Source organism: Aquarana catesbeiana, linkage group LG03 (genome assembly GCF_042186555.1).
Source record: "Aquarana catesbeiana isolate 2022-GZ linkage group LG03, ASM4218655v1, whole genome shotgun sequence".
NCBI classification, from domain to species: domain Eukaryota; kingdom Metazoa; phylum Chordata; class Amphibia; order Anura; family Ranidae; genus Aquarana; species Aquarana catesbeiana.
The window spans coordinates 20,245,035-20,261,947 of record NC_133326.1 but is presented as its reverse complement, the minus strand read 5'-3'; the positions used below and the strand labels follow the sequence as shown (position 1 = coordinate 20,261,947).

At 43.4% G+C, this 16,913-nt stretch overlaps 1 protein-coding gene across 1 annotated transcript in view; it reads left to right on the top strand.

Moving 5' to 3' along the window:
• Positions 1–16,913, top strand: part of ALDH1A3 (aldehyde dehydrogenase 1 family member A3) — a 74,594-nt gene that overhangs the window by 54,888 nt on the left and 2,793 nt on the right. The window contains exons 7-12 of the mRNA XM_073618363.1: positions 626–739; positions 4,622–4,724; positions 7,260–7,444; positions 10,360–10,524; positions 13,489–13,646; positions 16,205–16,279. Coding sequence (XP_073474464.1) covers positions 626–739; positions 4,622–4,724; positions 7,260–7,444; positions 10,360–10,524; positions 13,489–13,646; positions 16,205–16,279 — 800 coding nt within the window. The remainder of the gene's footprint in view (positions 1–625; positions 740–4,621; positions 4,725–7,259; positions 7,445–10,359; positions 10,525–13,488; positions 13,647–16,204; positions 16,280–16,913) is intronic.

Below are 16,913 nucleotides of genomic sequence, written 5' to 3'. Positions count from 1 at the left end.
AGCTATTACCCTTTTGTATAACTTGACCCTCCCTCCTAGATTGTAAGCTCTAATGAGCAGGACCCTCTGATTCCTCCTGTATTGAATTGTATTGTAATTGTACTGTCTGCCCCCATGTTGTAAAGTGATGCGTAAACTGTCGGCGCTGTATAAATCCTGTATTATAATAATAATAATAAATCCTGTCGAAAAAAATTGGGCAAAAATATGTGTATGTTGTATGTGTTTGTAAGCGCGTCGGGACCCCATGGGGTAAAGGACCGCGCTATACCGCAGATGGACACCGGGGGGGGCAAAAAGCGCCCTGAGGCGATTCAGTTCACATAGGTAGCGCTATACAAGTCACTCATTCATTAAAGGGCCAGGAGGCGCCAGCGCCAAGAGGTTGAAGGTAGAGTTGAGGGGGACTGAGTGAGAGGACGGTAATGAGGGTGATAAAATACGTCTGTTTGGCAGTATGGGGGCAGGGATTGTATTTTTTGGAGGGCAGATTTATAGTGGGTGAAGCCTTTGCTGGGACTTTGTCTTATGCCACAGACGTTGAAGAGTGCGGCTACAACTTCTGAGATCTCTGGTGTCCTCTGTTTGCCAATATTTATAGCTCTTTGTCTTTCTGTTCTTGCAGGCCGGGTTCCCTCCAGGAGTTGTTAATATAGTGCCAGGATATGGACCAACAGCCGGAGCTGCCATCTCCCACCACCCCAACATAGACAAAGTCGCTTTCACTGGTTCCACAGAGGTTAGTAAAATACACACTAGAAGTAAATGAGAATGGTGAACAGGCAAGAGGGGCCATTTAAAGTGATATAGTTACATAGTTACATAGTAGGTGAGGTCAAAAAAAGACACAAGTCCATCAAGTCCAACCTATGTGTGTGATTATATCATTTATAATATATATCAGTCTACATTTTTAGTAGCCATTATATCAGCTGACCTGATTGCTTACCTGCTCTGCTGCTTGTTCTTCTTTAACCACTTCAATACCGGGCACTTATACCCCCTTCCTGCCCAGGCCATTTTTCAGCTTTCAGCGCTGTCGCACTTTGAATGACAATTGCGCGGTCATACTACACTGTAACCATGTGAAATATTTATCATTTTATTTACACAAATAGAGCTTTCTTTTGGTGGTATTTAATCACTCCTGGGTTTTTTTTTTTTCCGAAAAAAAAAAGACCAAAAATTTGGAAAAAAAAAAAGTTTTTTCTTAGTTTCTGTCAGTAAATTTTGTAAATAGGCAGCACTGATGGGCACTGATAGGCTACACTGATGGGCACTAATGAGGCGGCACTTATGGGCACTGATTAGGTGGCACTAATGAGGAGGCACGAATATGCCACACTTATGGGCACTGATATGTGGCACTAATGTGTGGCACTGATGAGCACTGATAGGCGGCACTGATGGGCGCCACTGGTGGGCACGGATAGGCATTGATGGGTGGCATTGATGGGAAGCAGTGATGAGCATTGATGGGCAGCACTGATAGCCAGTGCTGACTGGAATAACTGATGGCCACTGATTGCTGGCACTCATGGGCACTGATTGGTGCCAATTGTGGGCACTGGTTGGCACTGATTGCTGGCACTCGTGGGCACAGATTGGTGCCAATTGTGGGCACTGGTTGGCACTGATTGCTGGCAGTGGCATTTCTGGCACTTAATTGTAATCAGGGCACTGATGATCAGTGCCCTGATTACATCCCTAGATGACCTCTGTGAGGAGATGCCGCTGATCGGCTCTCCTCTCCTCACACTCTGTCAGTGTGAGGCGAGGAGCGTTGATTACCGGCATCTCCGTGTTTCTGTATTGCTTGATTGTGCGGGTCCGAATATCTGTTCCCGGGTTTTCACTTTTCGGGTGGCTCCATTCCCTTGCCTAGTCCTATGGAGCCACCCTTTTGTGCGTGCTTCGACATAAATAGGCAGCCAGAGTGGACTGCAGGGGGCGCACATGTGCGGTGATGCTTGGCATACTGGGCCATGGGACATGTAGTTCTCAGGTGGGGGTTCTGGGAATTGTGTATGGTTTTTAACTGCATGTTCCCTCAAGCTAGAGGAGATCGGTGTAGTAGTGGTGTCTACTTCAGTGATTTCCAGCTTCTAGGGACATTGGTCAGGTAAGGAATGTACATAAATATATTGGTCCAAGCTGGAGCAATGTAACTATGTAAAATATCTATAGCTGGACTTCTTTAAAGCACAGAAAGTAAAATATCACAGTGCATTTCATGTTTAAAGGAGAAAGGAAGAAAAAGAAAAAGATTATATATACATTATATTACCAAAAGTACTGGGACGCCTGTCTTTACACGCACATAACCTTTAATGGCATCCCAGTTTAGTCCGTAGGGTTCAATATTGAGTTGGCCCACCCTTTGCAGCTATAACAGCTTCTAGACATGTGCAATTTGTTTTGTTCCAAATTCGTTTTTTGTCAAATTTCGGCATATTTGTTAATATGGAAACATCCGAATTAACAAAAAAAACTTTTGATGAATTTTTCCGAAAACAAACTTCCGAAAAGAACAAAAATTCAAAAGAATGAAAATCCAAAAATTCCAAAGAACGAAAATATTTCACAGTATCTGATTTAGAAGGTCATTTCTGGTGCATACTAACAGACTACAGTTTCCAGAAATGGGTTAAAATCGGTAATAAGAACCTGCAATCAAAAGAACATAGGGGGTTATCTACGAAAGGCAAATCCAAAGTGCACTACAAGTGCAAACAACAAGTGCAAAGTGCACTTGAGATTGCACTGAAAGTGCACTTGGACGTGCAGTCGCTGTAGATCCGAGGGGGACATGCAAGAAAAATTTAAAAAACAGCATTTTATCTTGCACATGATTGGATGATAAAATCAGCAGAGCTTCCCCTCATTTCAGATCTACCCCTCAGATTTACAGCGACTGCACTTCCATGTGCACTTTCAGTTCAATTTCAAGTGCACTTTGCACTTGTAGTTTGTACTTGTAGTGCAAAGTGGATTTGCGTTTAGTAAATAACCCCCATAGAGTCAGCAATGGCATCCTCCATCGGTCAGTGTTATAGGTTGGTAGGGTGTGGGTAGAGGGAAAGAATTAGTTTCCAGAAGTCCGTGCCCAGTTTGGAAAATGGTGGCGATGAGCTCTGTTATGGGCTTGGGCTGCTGCCTCTGTGTGCGTCCTTATTGTTGACTCCGCATGTGATGTAGAAGAAATGAGGATAAAGGAGCCCCCGGGGATCCAGCGTTGGCCCTATTTTCGTTTAAATGGCCGTCATTCAAAGTAAAAGAGGGCCAACACTGGATTGCCGGGCTGTTTGTCTGCAGGGGACAGTGCCGGAGAGGAAATCAATATGCCAAAGACACCCTCCAACAGGATCATTCCACAACTATTTTTGCTAGCAGCCCTGATGAAGGGGGAGTCTCTAGTCCCCCAAAACGCTTTAGCCTCTTTTTATTGCTGAAACTCCAAATAAAATACAAATGAATTACTTCTTTGATCACCGGGCGCTCCTTTATCCTCATTTCTTCTACATGTACACAGAGGGGTCAGTGAGCCAGAATGTATTAAAGGGGTTGTAAACCTTCGTGTTTTTTCACCTTAATGCACCCTATGCATTAAGGTGAAAAAACACCTGTCAGTGACCGGCCCCCCAGCCCCCCCATATTACTTACCTGAATCCTCCAACTTGTCCCACGGGGACGCTCTGTCTTTCTGCCCCGGGGTTCTAGGATGTTGATTGGATAGATTGATAGCAGCGCAGCCCTTGGCTCCCGCTGCTGTCAATCAAATTCAATGACTCGGGCGCCGGGGGGGCGGGGCCGAGTCCTGCATTCGGTGTCTATGGACGCTGAATGCTGGACTCAGGAGCGTGCCCGCAAGGTAACCCCCTCGGGAGAGCGCTTCTCCTAGGGGGTTATCTGATGTGGGGAGGAGCCGAGAGAGCCGCAGGGGGACCCCAGAAGACGAGGTTTGGGGCCACTCTGTGCAAAACGAGCTGCACAGTGGAGGTAAGTATGATATGTAGGGCGGCACAGTTGTAGTGTAGTGGGTAGCACTTTCGCCTAGCAGTAAGAAGGGTCGCTGGTTCGAATCCTGACCATGACACTACCTGCTTGGAGTTTGCATGTTCTCCCTGTGCCTGTGTGGGATTCCTCCGGGTACTCCGGTTTCCTCCCACACTCCAAAGACATGCTGGTAGGTTAATTGGATCCTCTCTAAATTGTCCCTAGTATGTGTATGTATGAATGTGAGTTAGGGACCTTAGATTGTAAGCTCCTTGAGGGTAGGGACTGATGGGAATGTACAATGTATATGTAAAGGGCTACGTAAATTGATGGCGCTATATAAGTACCTGAAATAAATAAATAAATATGTTTGTTATTTAAAAAAAAAAAAAACAGAACCTTTAGTGTTACTTTAAGGATAGAAAGTTCAGGTTTATTGCATTTACAAAATGAGGTCCATGGCAAGCCTTGTATTGGTCTCCTGACAGTTCTACCTTCATAGGGTATAGTCCAATCTAAGGGACTCTGCCATCATATACTATAGGAATGCCTATTGTAATTATGTATAGATGACACAGGTATTGCCGTTCATGTTGAAGTTGATATGTAATCTATCTGCACACAGGTTGGCAAACTGATTAAAGAAGCAGCTTCTGCCAGCAATTTGAAGCGCGTCACCCTTGAGCTTGGTGGGAAAAATCCATGTATTGTGTTCAAAGATGCCGACAGTGAGTTGCACACGATACATTTTATTTTTTTCAACAATCAGAGTTTTATTAAAGTGTTTAAACATTTTGTTACATTGCTAACATTAGAATAGAAATGACGTCCTGTACACTGTGTGGGATTCATGTGCCAATGTTATGTGACCAGCGCTGCAAGGCAGAAGTGCTAACCACTAAGCCACTGTGGTCATATTCAACAAGTAAAATGTGTAACAACAAGTACTGTATTTTTTCCGTGTATAAGATGCTACTTTTGTGTAAAATCATTCGACTAAAAATTGAGGGTCATCTTATACACGGAAGTAAGCCGAGGAGAGAACCGCGCGGTTGCGAAACTGCCTGTGCCTTGTCTCTGCAAACAGGCTTCCTCCAATCACGAGCAAAACTGGCGATCGCTTGTCTCTGCAAACAGGCTTCCTCCAGTCATGAGCCTCATGTAACTGACATCCAAACCAATTGGAACACATCCCATTGGAGGTGGAAAGGCACCTGGCATTATTGTGAAAATTCATGAGAAGCGGTTGATGAATGAAGACATTATGGCCATTTGTATACAAATGTGTGAAACAATCAGCACCACCCTAATAATTAATCAAGTGTAAAATTGCAGCCGCTATACACTTTAAGCGAAAAATAAATAAATATATATACCCTGTTTTCCCGAAAATAAGACCTAGCTTGATTGTCGGTGATGGCTGCAATATAAGCCCTACCCCCTAAATAAGCCCTACCCTGAAAATAAGACCTACAAGGACTTTAACTAGGGCTTATTTGGGGGGGTAGGGCTTATATTCAGCCATCACCGACAATCACGCTAGGTCTTATTTTCAGGGAAACAGGGTATATATATCTATATATATATATAGATATATCTATATATACATATATAGATATATCTATATACATATATAGATATATCTATATAGATATATATATATATAGATATATATATATATATCTATATATGTGTGTGTGTGTATGTATGTATGTGTACCAAAAGACACACACATACACACAGTGCAGCATTACTACAGTGATAATTCAATGCTATATTAAGTGCTATGTACACATGCAATAAAATTCAAAATCACAAAAAGTTTCTTAATAAATGTCCCATAAATCAATATCAATCTTGATAGTAGTGCCCCAGTGTTATTATCATATCACCGTGCTTCTCAATAATTCTTATTGCTTGTGCGCACCACCACCAGCTTTTTAACCACTTAAGCCCTGGACCATATGGCTGGCCAAAGACCAGAGCACTTTTTGCGATTCGGCACTGCGTCGCTTTAACTGACAGTTGTGCGATCGTGCGACGTTGCACCCAAATAAAAACAAATGTTCTTTTTTCCCCACAAATTGAGCTTTCTTTTGGTGGTATTTGATCACCTCTGCGGTTTTTATTTTTTGCGCTATAAACAAAAAAACAGCGACAATTAAAAAAAAAAAAAAAAAAGGCAATATTTTTTACTTTTTGCTATAATAAATATCCCCCCAAAAATATATATAAAAAATCTTTTTTCCTCAGTTTAGGTCGATACGTATTCTTCTGCATATTTTTGGTAAAAAAAAAATCGCAATAAGCGTTTATTGATTGGCTTGTGCAAAAGTTATAGCGTCTACAAGATAGGGGATAGTTTTATGGCATTTTTAATAATAATTTTTTTTTTTTACTAGTAATGGCGGCGATCAGCGATTTTTATCGTGACTCAGACATTATGGCGGACAGATCGGACACTTTTGTCGCTATTTTGGGACCATTCACATTTATACAGCGATCAGTGCGATTAAAAATACATTGATTACTGTGTAAATGTGACTGTCAGTGAAGGGGTTAACCACTAGGGGGCGCTGTAGGGGTTAAGTGTGTCCTAGGGAGTGATTCTAACTGTGGGGGGGAGGGGTTGTGTGTGACACGACACTGATCACCGCTCCCGATCACAGGGAGCGGTGATCAGTGTCACTAGGCAGAATAGGGGAAATGCTTGTTTACATCAGCATTTCCCTGTTCTTCCTCTCCATTTTCGGCTCCATTATCGGCAAGTTTTTTTTTTTTCGCAATGCGCCGGAAACACCATTTTCGGCCGATCTGTTTCGGCGGCCGAAATTTCGGTGCATCCCTAGTTTTAACCCCTGTCAAGGTTTATTTTATGGCCTATGTGTCCCGATGGGGAGATTTCCCTTCCTGTCCCGCAGCCAGAACAGGAAGTGAGAGGAAATCCCTCCAAAGTGAGGGAATCCCAGCGTGTCATCAGAACTAGTGTCCCCATTGGAAGATTTCTTCTCCCGATTACTGTTCTGGAGACAACCTAAAATTTTCGGATTTTCTTTCACTTTTGGTAAAAATGGTTAATAGGACATATAGGGTGAACCTCTCTAATGGGGGGCACAGAATGCAATAAAAAAAAACTGCCAGGTTTTCTAATAACTCTCCACTCTATCCAAAACGAAACAAAAAGAAAAAAAAAAGTTTTAAGCTTTAACTCATAGAAGAAGATGCTTTCCTAATGCTCCAATCCAATGTTCTCTGTATTGCAGTGGAGCTGGCTGTGGAATGTGCCCATCAAGGAGTTTTCTTCAACCAAGGCCAGTGCTGCACGGCAGCCTCCAGGGTCTATGTGGAGGAATCGGTGTACCCAGAGTTTGTGAGACGCAGCGTGGACCATGCCAAGAGACGGATTCTCGGAGATCCATTTGATTTCAAAACAGAACACGGTCCTCAGGTACGGCCAGAGCCACATATAGAAATATATACAGTATAACTGTAGTGTACCAGTCCACCCCCTTCCATCTTGTATCAGTAAACTGGTGGTCTTGGGATGTCCCACATTTGAACCTGGGGCACAGGGGCGTGTTTTCAGCAGTTGCAATTGCAACCAGACCCCATGCTTCGGGGGGCCCATGTGGCCCCCTGTACACCTGGATAGGGCGTGGCTTATAGGAGGAACCAATCCCCTCCATTCAGCAGCTGCAGAGCAAAAATGGAGGGGATTGGTTCCTCTATATGCCGACCCGCTGCCTTAGGATCCATCTCCTGCTGTCTTGGGCTCCTATGTACTCCCCTAAACTCATCCCCCATCCCCCACAGCACTGCCGGGTTCCCCCCTCTGGCTGCTGCTGGGGATGCTGCCAGGATGGAGAGCAGGAAAGGGGCCAGTAAATGATGGCCCATTTCTTGTCTTAATGAATAGTCAGTGATCAACAGGGCTTTATTTCTTAAACAATAGGTGCTAGAACTTAACCACGGCCCCACAAAACCCCTCCCCCTACACACACCCTCCAAATCACATAAAATAGTGGGTATGGTCAGTCAAATTTCACGAAAACAGTAGGAGGGTCTTAACGGGGCATTAAATACCAGGATCGCATTACATACAGAGTGCAGAGCTGTCACTTGTAAACACAGAAACCAGACTTCTGTGTTTACAAGTGATTGTGGTGAGCAGGCACCAAAGGGTCTGAGCCAGAGGTGGTGGAACTGAGTTCCACCAAGTTCCCCCCTGAAAAAAAGCCCTGGTGATGGGAATTATCTCCGGATGACGGACCCCTGCTTTCACCAACTCTTGGCATTGCTGACCCTCCTATATTAAGAAGCAGGACACATACATGAGGCTTTTATTTTATTTTTTGGTTGAATAATAATGATTTGATTTGGTATATTTTCTATATTTTTGGATGCATAGAATGCACTTTTTGGTTAAGTTCTATTGGCAGATATCATGTCTAATTTTATTTGTTTTCTTTTTTTAATGCACAATAAAAGAATTGTGTAGAATAATACTTGGCTATGTGTTTTACTTCAAATGACAGTTTGGGAGTCGGCAGTTACATTTAAAAAAAAATGTAAAATTGACAAGGGACACCAACATAGTTGGATCTTAAAAACTATGGGATAATGGTGTTGTGGTAACTTGCACCAAAAAAATAAATAAATAACAAGCATCATAATATTATTCTTGATATCGCTAGAAAAAAAAAGGTTTGAAAATTTGTTTGCAATAAACTCCATCAGTATCACCAGCAAAGCAGCTTCATTATTATCCCATTAAAGAAGAAGAGAATTGTGCGCTGCATTTCCAGATTTTATAATTTGCCGCGTCACGAATGTTAATTCTCCATTACGAACGTCGGAATATCTGATTGTGTGTAGGAGGCTTTTAGGCCCGTACACACGATCGGATTTTCCGAGGGGAAATGTTCGCTGACAGTCTGTTCGCGGTAAATCCGACCGTGTGTACGCTCCATCGGACAATTGTTGTCGGATTTTCCACAGACAAATGTTGGATCGCAGATTTTCAAATTTTCCGCGGACAAATGTGTGTTGTCAGATTTTCCGATCGTGTGTACACAAGTCGGAACAAAAGTCCAAAGTACAAATCACGCCTGCTCGGAAGCAAGGACGAGCCGGAAGCGGTCGGTCTTGTAAACTAGCGTTCGGAATGGAGAATTAACATTCGTGACGCGGCAAATTATGAAATCTGGAAATGCAGCGCACAATTCTCTTCTTCTTTAACGGGATAATAATGAAGCTGCTTTGCTGGTGATACTGATGGAGTTATTGCAAACACATTTTCAAAGGCTTTTTTTTTTTTCTAGTGATATCAAGAATAATATTATTACGCTTTTTTTTTATTTGGGCAAGTTACCACAACACCATTATCCCGTAGTTTTTAAGATCAAAGATACAACTATGTTGGTGTCCCTTGTCAATTTTACATTGTATTTTTTTAAATGTAACTGCCGACTCCCAAACTGTCATTTGATGTAAAACACATAGCCAAGTATTATTCTACACAATTTTTTTTATTGTGCATTAAAAAAAGAAAACAAATAAAATTAGACATGCTATCTGCCAATAGAACTTAACCAAAAAGTGCATTCTATGCATCCAAAAATATAGAAAATATACCAAATCAAATCATTAATATTCAACCAAAAAATAAAATAAAAGCCTCATGCATGTGTCCTGTTTCTTAATATAGGGGGTCAACAATGCCAAGAGTTGGTGAAAGCAGGGGTCCGTCATCCGGAGATAATTCTGAAAACCATCCGGATTATTCTCCTGGAGCTCCCGCAGCAAAGGCATGAAATTACATAATTGGTCAACATTAATAAAGCAACCAATTTTTGGTCCAAGAAATCCTCCTCCTCCGGTTCCTGGACTGGACTTGGGTCAAAGCAATAACTCCAAGGCCAATAATAAATAACACGTTATCTCCTCTGATTCCGCAACATGGCTGGTTGACGAACGGCCGTTCAGAAACAAACTGAAAAGTGCAAAATGAAAAGCGCGAATCAACACTCACCGAACTTCTACTAACATGAAATTAGCAGAAGGAGCCCAAAGGGTGGTGCTAAAGAGCTGAAAAACCATGTAGTAAGTCACTACGTTCGTGTTTGTTGGGCGACAATTCATTGCCGTTTGTATGCAAGACAAAATTCAGCCACACGCCTTCGGACAAAAGTCTGAGGTTTTGTCTGCGTAAAATCCGATCGTGTGTACGGGACTTTAGAGTTAAGCCTTTTTGGCCAACTTGAGTCTTTTTGATCAGGTTGAGTTGGAGTGCTCACCATGTGGTCTTTATTATGTTCAAGTGATCACAAGTGTGAATGTGACTTTTCTGTTGGGTTCTCTTAGATTGACCAGGAGCAATTCGATAAAATTCTGGAATACATTCAAAGCGGGAAAGATGAAGGAGCCAAACTGGAGTGTGGTGGATCCGCTGTTGGAGGGCGAGGATTTTTCATTAAGCCCACTGTCTTCTCCGAGGTGACCGACGACATGAGGATTGCCAAGGAAGAGGTAATCTAGTCTAACGCACGCCATGTACAGTAATGTATCCCAAATAGTTCTTCTTTCATGCAGGTAGAAGGCTCTACCTCCCCTCTGAAAAGTGATCCATGGTGGAACGCTTTTTCCGTTACTGCTGCCTCTTTAATGCCTTTTTTTTGTTGTAATCCAAAAGAGGATTTTACATCAACCACATTTGGCATGTAGTTGAGGCGTGAACCCATTGAGTGCAATGGGCAAGTTTTTTCAAGCGCCATTGACACGCCAAGTTAAACCTGGATCCGAGCAGCCACCATGTCATGCTGTAAGTCGTCAGTTAGGGTGGGGTGGTAAAACACGGATCAACTGCTTATTTTTACAGGCCACCTGTGTGAACCTAAATCAGTATTGAGGCTGGGTTTACACTGGTGCAACACGACAGCCGTCCTACTTTGGATCTGACTTTGCCCTGCGACTTGAAGCCGACATAAGTCCGACTTTCAATGAACAGGGATCCGACTTGGATCCCCGCCAATACCAGGCACTGTGTTTGGTACGAATCTTGAGGGGGGACTCCACGCCAAATTTTAAATAAAAAACCGGCATGGGTTCCCCCTCCAAGAGCATACCAGGTCTTTCGGTCTGGTATGGATTTTAAGGGGAACCCCCTACGCCGAAAAAAACGGCGCGGGGGTCCCCCCTAATCCATACCAGACCCCGATCCGAGCACGCAGCCTGGCCGTTTAGGAAAAGGGGTGGGGATGAGCGAGCGCCCCCCTCCTAAACCGTACCAGGCCGCATGCCCTCAACATGGGGGGGTGGGTGCTTTGGGGCAGGGGGGCGCCCCCCTGCCCCAAAGCACCCACCCCCCATGTTGAGGGCATGCGGCCTGGTAATGTTCAGTAGGGTGGGGCCGCACAGCTCGGGCTGCGTGCTCGGATAAGGGTCTGGTATGGATTTTGGGGGGACCCCCATGCCGTTTTTTCGGCGTAGGGGTTCCCCTTAAAATCCATATCAGACCGAAGGGCCTGGTATGCTCTTGGAGGGGGAACCCATGCCGGTTTTTTATTTAAAATTTGGCGTGGAGTTCCCCCTCAAGATCATCACAAAGTCGGATCATGCAAGACGGCGATCCGACTTCAATGATAGTCAATGGGCTGAAGTAGGATCAAAGTAGTAGAGTAGTAGTAAAAAAGCAGTAGAGGGAGCATTTTCAAAGTCGGACCAGTTAGGATGGCTCCCATAGGGAAACATTGATTTTCACACGTCATGCGACATGAGCTCCCAATGTCGGAGCTTTTGTCGCACCAGTGTAAACCCGGCCTAAACCAAAAATGTAATCTATTGCAACTTACTAATCATTAGATGTGGTGGCTGCATTAGTTTTTCTTTTTTAGTTTTTTTTCCCCTCTGTTTTCGCCTGGTGATCTGGCCAGTAACAGACCTCCTGTTGTTAGAGCGCCCCCACTCTGGATGAAGGAGCACAGGAGGGCACCTTTGGACAGCAGCACTGTCGGTCTGGAGGAGGGGAGTGTTAGATGTACTAGCAGATTTAGATACACTAACAAATTGAAGTCAAACTCCTGCTAACATGCTATAAGCAGTTACAGGAGCAGCTATTTTTTTTTTCTTTTGGGATAAAAGTTTTTACCTACATAAATAAATGAATAAAAGCTGACCTTTGTAAGCACTCCTGTCAGAAGTAAATGGTTTGTCCCAACCCTCTAACTGCTACATCTGCTGGAAAGCTTGGTCTGTTGAAAAACAACAGACTTAGGCTGGCCACACATTATACAATTTTTACCTTTTGATTTCCCAAAACCATATAATAATATGAGGTCAAACCTAAACACGTTGAAGGTAAATGAAAAAGAAAATTGGATAGGAAAATTGTATAATGTGTGGCCGGCTTTACTGGCTGGATCACCAGGTGAAAATAAAGGAAAGAAAGCCTAAAAAAGAAAACGAATGCAGCCATCACATCTAAGAATTGGTAAGCTGCAAAATGATAAATGTTTTAATTTGGGTTAAATACCACTTTGACCTCACTATTTTATAGAAATATATCAAAAGATTACATACCTTGCCCCATGCAGGCATATTCACTAGATGACCTTCAGAGTCGATGGCATCTATATACACTTATTTGTCAAAAGTATTGGGACGTCTTTACACACACATGAACTTTAATGGCATCCCAGTCTTAGTCCGTAGGGTTCAATATTGAGTTGGCCCACCCTTTGCAGCTATAACACCTTCAACTCTTCTGGGAAGGCCGTCCACAAGGTTTAGGAGTGTGTCTATGGGAATGTTTGACCATTCTTCTAGAAGTGGATTTGTGAGGTCAGGCACTGATGTTGGATGAGAAGGCCTGGCTCACAGTCTCCACTCTAATTCATCCCAAAGGTGTTCTATCGGGTTGAGGTCAGGACCAGTTCCTCCACCCCAAACTTGCTCATCCATGTCTTTATGGACCTTGCTATGTGCACTGGTCCAAATCATTTGGTGGAGGGGGGATTATGGTGTGGGGGGTTGTTTTTCAGGGGTTGGGTTTGGCCCCTTAGTTCCAATGAAGGGAACTCTTAAGGCGCCAGCATACCAAGACATTTTGGACAGTTTCATGCTCCCAACTTTGTGGGAACAGTTTGGGGATGACCCCTTCCTGTTCCAACATGACTGATCACCAGACCACAAAGCAAGATCCATAAAGACATGGATGAGCGAGTTTGGGGTGGAGGAACTTGACTGACCTCAACTCGATAGAACACCTTTGGGATAAATTAGAGTGGAGACTGCGAGCCAGGCCTTCTCATACAACATCAGTGCCTGACCTCACAAAATGTGCTTCTGGAAGAATGGTCAAACATTCCCATAGACACACTCCTAAACCTTGTGGATGTGGAATGTATGTTCCTTTTTGATCGAGGTGTTATGGGTAAATAGGCGTCTTTCTCTGGGTTGGTATCAGTCACTCATCTCACAATGTATATCCCGCAGATCTTCGGACCTGTCCAGTCCATTCTGAAATTTAAAAGCATAGATGACGTGATCAAGAGGGCCAACAACACGGAGTACGGACTGACGGCCGCCGTCTTCACAGAGAGCCTGGATAAAGCATTGAGTGTGGCCTCCGCCCTGCAGTCTGGAACAGTATGGTGGGTATCGGCGGCACCGACATCAGAGGTCATGTGGCATTCCTTGTACTGGGCTGTTTATATTTTATATACAATATTGATTGGTTATCCAGTGTCGGGTCAGCTATTTTTACACTTTTTTTAATGAAAGGAACTTTAATTCTGCCCCCCCCCCCCCTTTAGGTTTTGCCAGTGTACAATTCACAAACTCATCCAGCTAATGAATCCAGCGTTGCCCTGCTGTGATCCGCTGAGCTGGTGTCACAAGTTGGGTCCCACACCGCCATCTTTGTTGCTGGCGCAGTTAGTTGCTGGCTGCCTCTTCCTGCCTCTTGATGACACTCTGCTGGGTCTGCCCTCCTCCAGCCTTATAAATGGAACATGAAGTATCCTGGCTGGGTGAGTTTATGAATGTGCATTGAGCAGAAGGCTTCAGAGCTCCCGATGCTCACCCTGAGGCCGCGGGGGGGGGGGGGGGGGGGACAGGGCCGGGTCTGTGCAAGGCAAAAGGATACGTTCCAAACACAATTCACATGTAGGCTCAAAGCGTTTTAGAAATCTTTCATTAGGAGCACATGTACAGGAATCTGATATCCATTAGACCTTGGTATTGCATACATATAATACATGATGTTATCAGAATCAATATACCACATATGTATAACTGGAACTCATAATATGAACAAGGAGGCGCCTCCAGAAGGCCAAGATGTGCTCCTGATAAAAGATTTCTGAAATGTGTCGAGCCTACATGTGAATTGCGTTTCCAATCTATACAAGTTGTAAACCACTAAGTGGAGAGTATTTTTAATTGTGCTTTTGTATATGTTTTTTAATAGAATATAATAAAAATGATTTTGGATGATACTCAGTTTCTCTATATACATAGTATCTCACAAAAGTAAGTACACCCCTCACATTTTTGTAAATATTTTATTCTATCTTTTCATGTGACAACACTGAAGAAATGACACTTGTCTACAATGTAAAGTAGTGAGTGTACAGCTTGTATAACAGTGTAAATTTGCTGTCCCCTCAAAATAACTCAACACACAGCCATTAATGTCTAAACCGCTGGCAACAAAAGTGAGTACACCCCTAAGTGAAAATGTCCAAATTGGGCCCAAAGTGTCAATATTTTGTGTGGCCACCATTATTTTCCAGCACTGCCTTAACCCTCTTGGGCATGGAGATCACCAGAGCTTCACAGGTTGCCCCTGGAGTCCTCTTCCACTCCTCCATGATGACATCACAGAGCTGGTGGATGTTGGAGACCTTGCGCTCCTCCACCTTCTGTTTGAGGATGTCCCAGAGATGCTCAATGGGGTTTAGGTGTGGAGACATACTTGTCCAGTCCATCACCTTTACCCTCAGCTTCTTTAGCAAGGCAGTGGTCATCTTGGAGGTGTGTTTGGGGTCGTTATCATATTGGAATACTGCCCTGCGGCCCAGTCTCTGAAGGGAGGGGATATTGTTCTGCTTCAGTATGTCACAGTACATGTTGGCATTCATGGTTCCCTCAATGATCTGTAGCTCCCCAGTGCTGGCAGCACTCATGCAGCCCCAGACCATGACACTCCCACCACCATGCTTGACTGTAGACAAGACACACTTGTCTTTGTACTCCTCACCTGGTTGCCGCCACACACGCCTGACACCATCTGAACCAAATAAGTTTATCTTGGTCTCATCAGACCACAGGACATGGTTCCAGTAATCCATGTCTTTAGTCTGCTTGTCTTCAGCAAACTGTTTGCAGACTTTCTTGTGCATCATCTTTAGAAGAGGCTTCCTTCTGGGATGACAGCCATGCAGACTAATTTGATGCAGTGTGTGGCGTATGGTCTGAGCACTGACAGGCTGACCCCCCCCCCCACCCCTTCAACCTCTGCAGCAATGCTGGCAGCACTCATACATCTATTTCCCAAAGACAACCTCTGGATATGACGCTGAGCATGTACACTCAACTTCTTTGGTAGACCATGGCGAGGCCTGTTCTGAGTGGAACCTGTCCTGTTATACCGCTGTATGGTCTTGGCCACCGTGCTGCAGCTCAGTTTCAGGGTCTTGGCAATCTTCTTATAGCCTAGGCCATCTTTATGTAGAGCAACAATTCTTTTTTTCAGATCCTCAGATCTGCCATGTTGAACTTCCAGTGACCAGTATGAGAGAGTGAGAGCAATAACACCAAATTTAGCACACCTGCTCCCCATTCACACCTGAGACCTTGTAACACTAACGAGCCACATGACACCGGGGAGGGAAAATGGCTAATTGGGCCCAATTTGGACATTTTCACTTAGGGGTGTACTCACTTGTGTTGCCAGCGGTTTAGACATTAATGGCTGTGTGTTGAGTTATTTCGAGGGGACAGCAAATTTACACTGTTATACAAGCTGTACACTCACTACTTTACATTGTAGCAAAGTGTCATTTCTTCAGTGTTGTCACATGAAAAGATAGAAGAAAATGTTTACAAAAATGTGAGGGGTGTACTCACTATAGTAAGTAAAGTGTATCTGGTACAGTGGATGTTGTTGGTAAATGTCTCCTCTACTAATGGTTCTGCTCTTTTGTAGGATAAACTGTTACAATGCCCTTCATGCACAGACTCCCTTTGGAGGCTTCAAAATGTCAGGAAATGGCAGAGAACTGTAAGTATATCTTGTCAGATGTTAATAAAGTTTACTAGGTTCATTTAAAAAAAAACAAAAAAACAAAAAGAAAACAATAAAAGAAAAATAGAAAACAGAATAATAATATGGGAGTCACTATTGACTCTAAATTATTATTGCATCAAGCATTGATTTACAGAATACACCTCTGGCAGGGTGTATTTATAACAAATACAGAGCTATTCATCCTGCAGAACTGCATGCGCATTCATGTATTCACACTTGTGTGACTTGTTATGCAACTTTGGACATCAAAGTCGCATGACAATTAGTTCCCCATGTTTTCATTTAGTGTGTTTTTTACAGAAATTTTGCATTCCCTAGACCTTTGCGGTAATAACGTGTGACATAAAAAAATGGAACTAACACTATTTTATTCTGAAGGGTGTCTGCTTTCAGAAAATATATCATGTTTGGAGGGTTTTGTGTAATCTTCAGGCCTAAAATGATTTTTTAAACGTGGTGTACAATTGCACCTTAACCATGAGTCTGTCCATACTGTATATGCTTTTTGTACTATATTAACCACTTAAGGACCGAGCCTCTTTTTGAGATTTGTTGTTTACAAGTTAAAAAACGTTTTTTGTGCTAGAAAATTACTTAGAACCCCTAA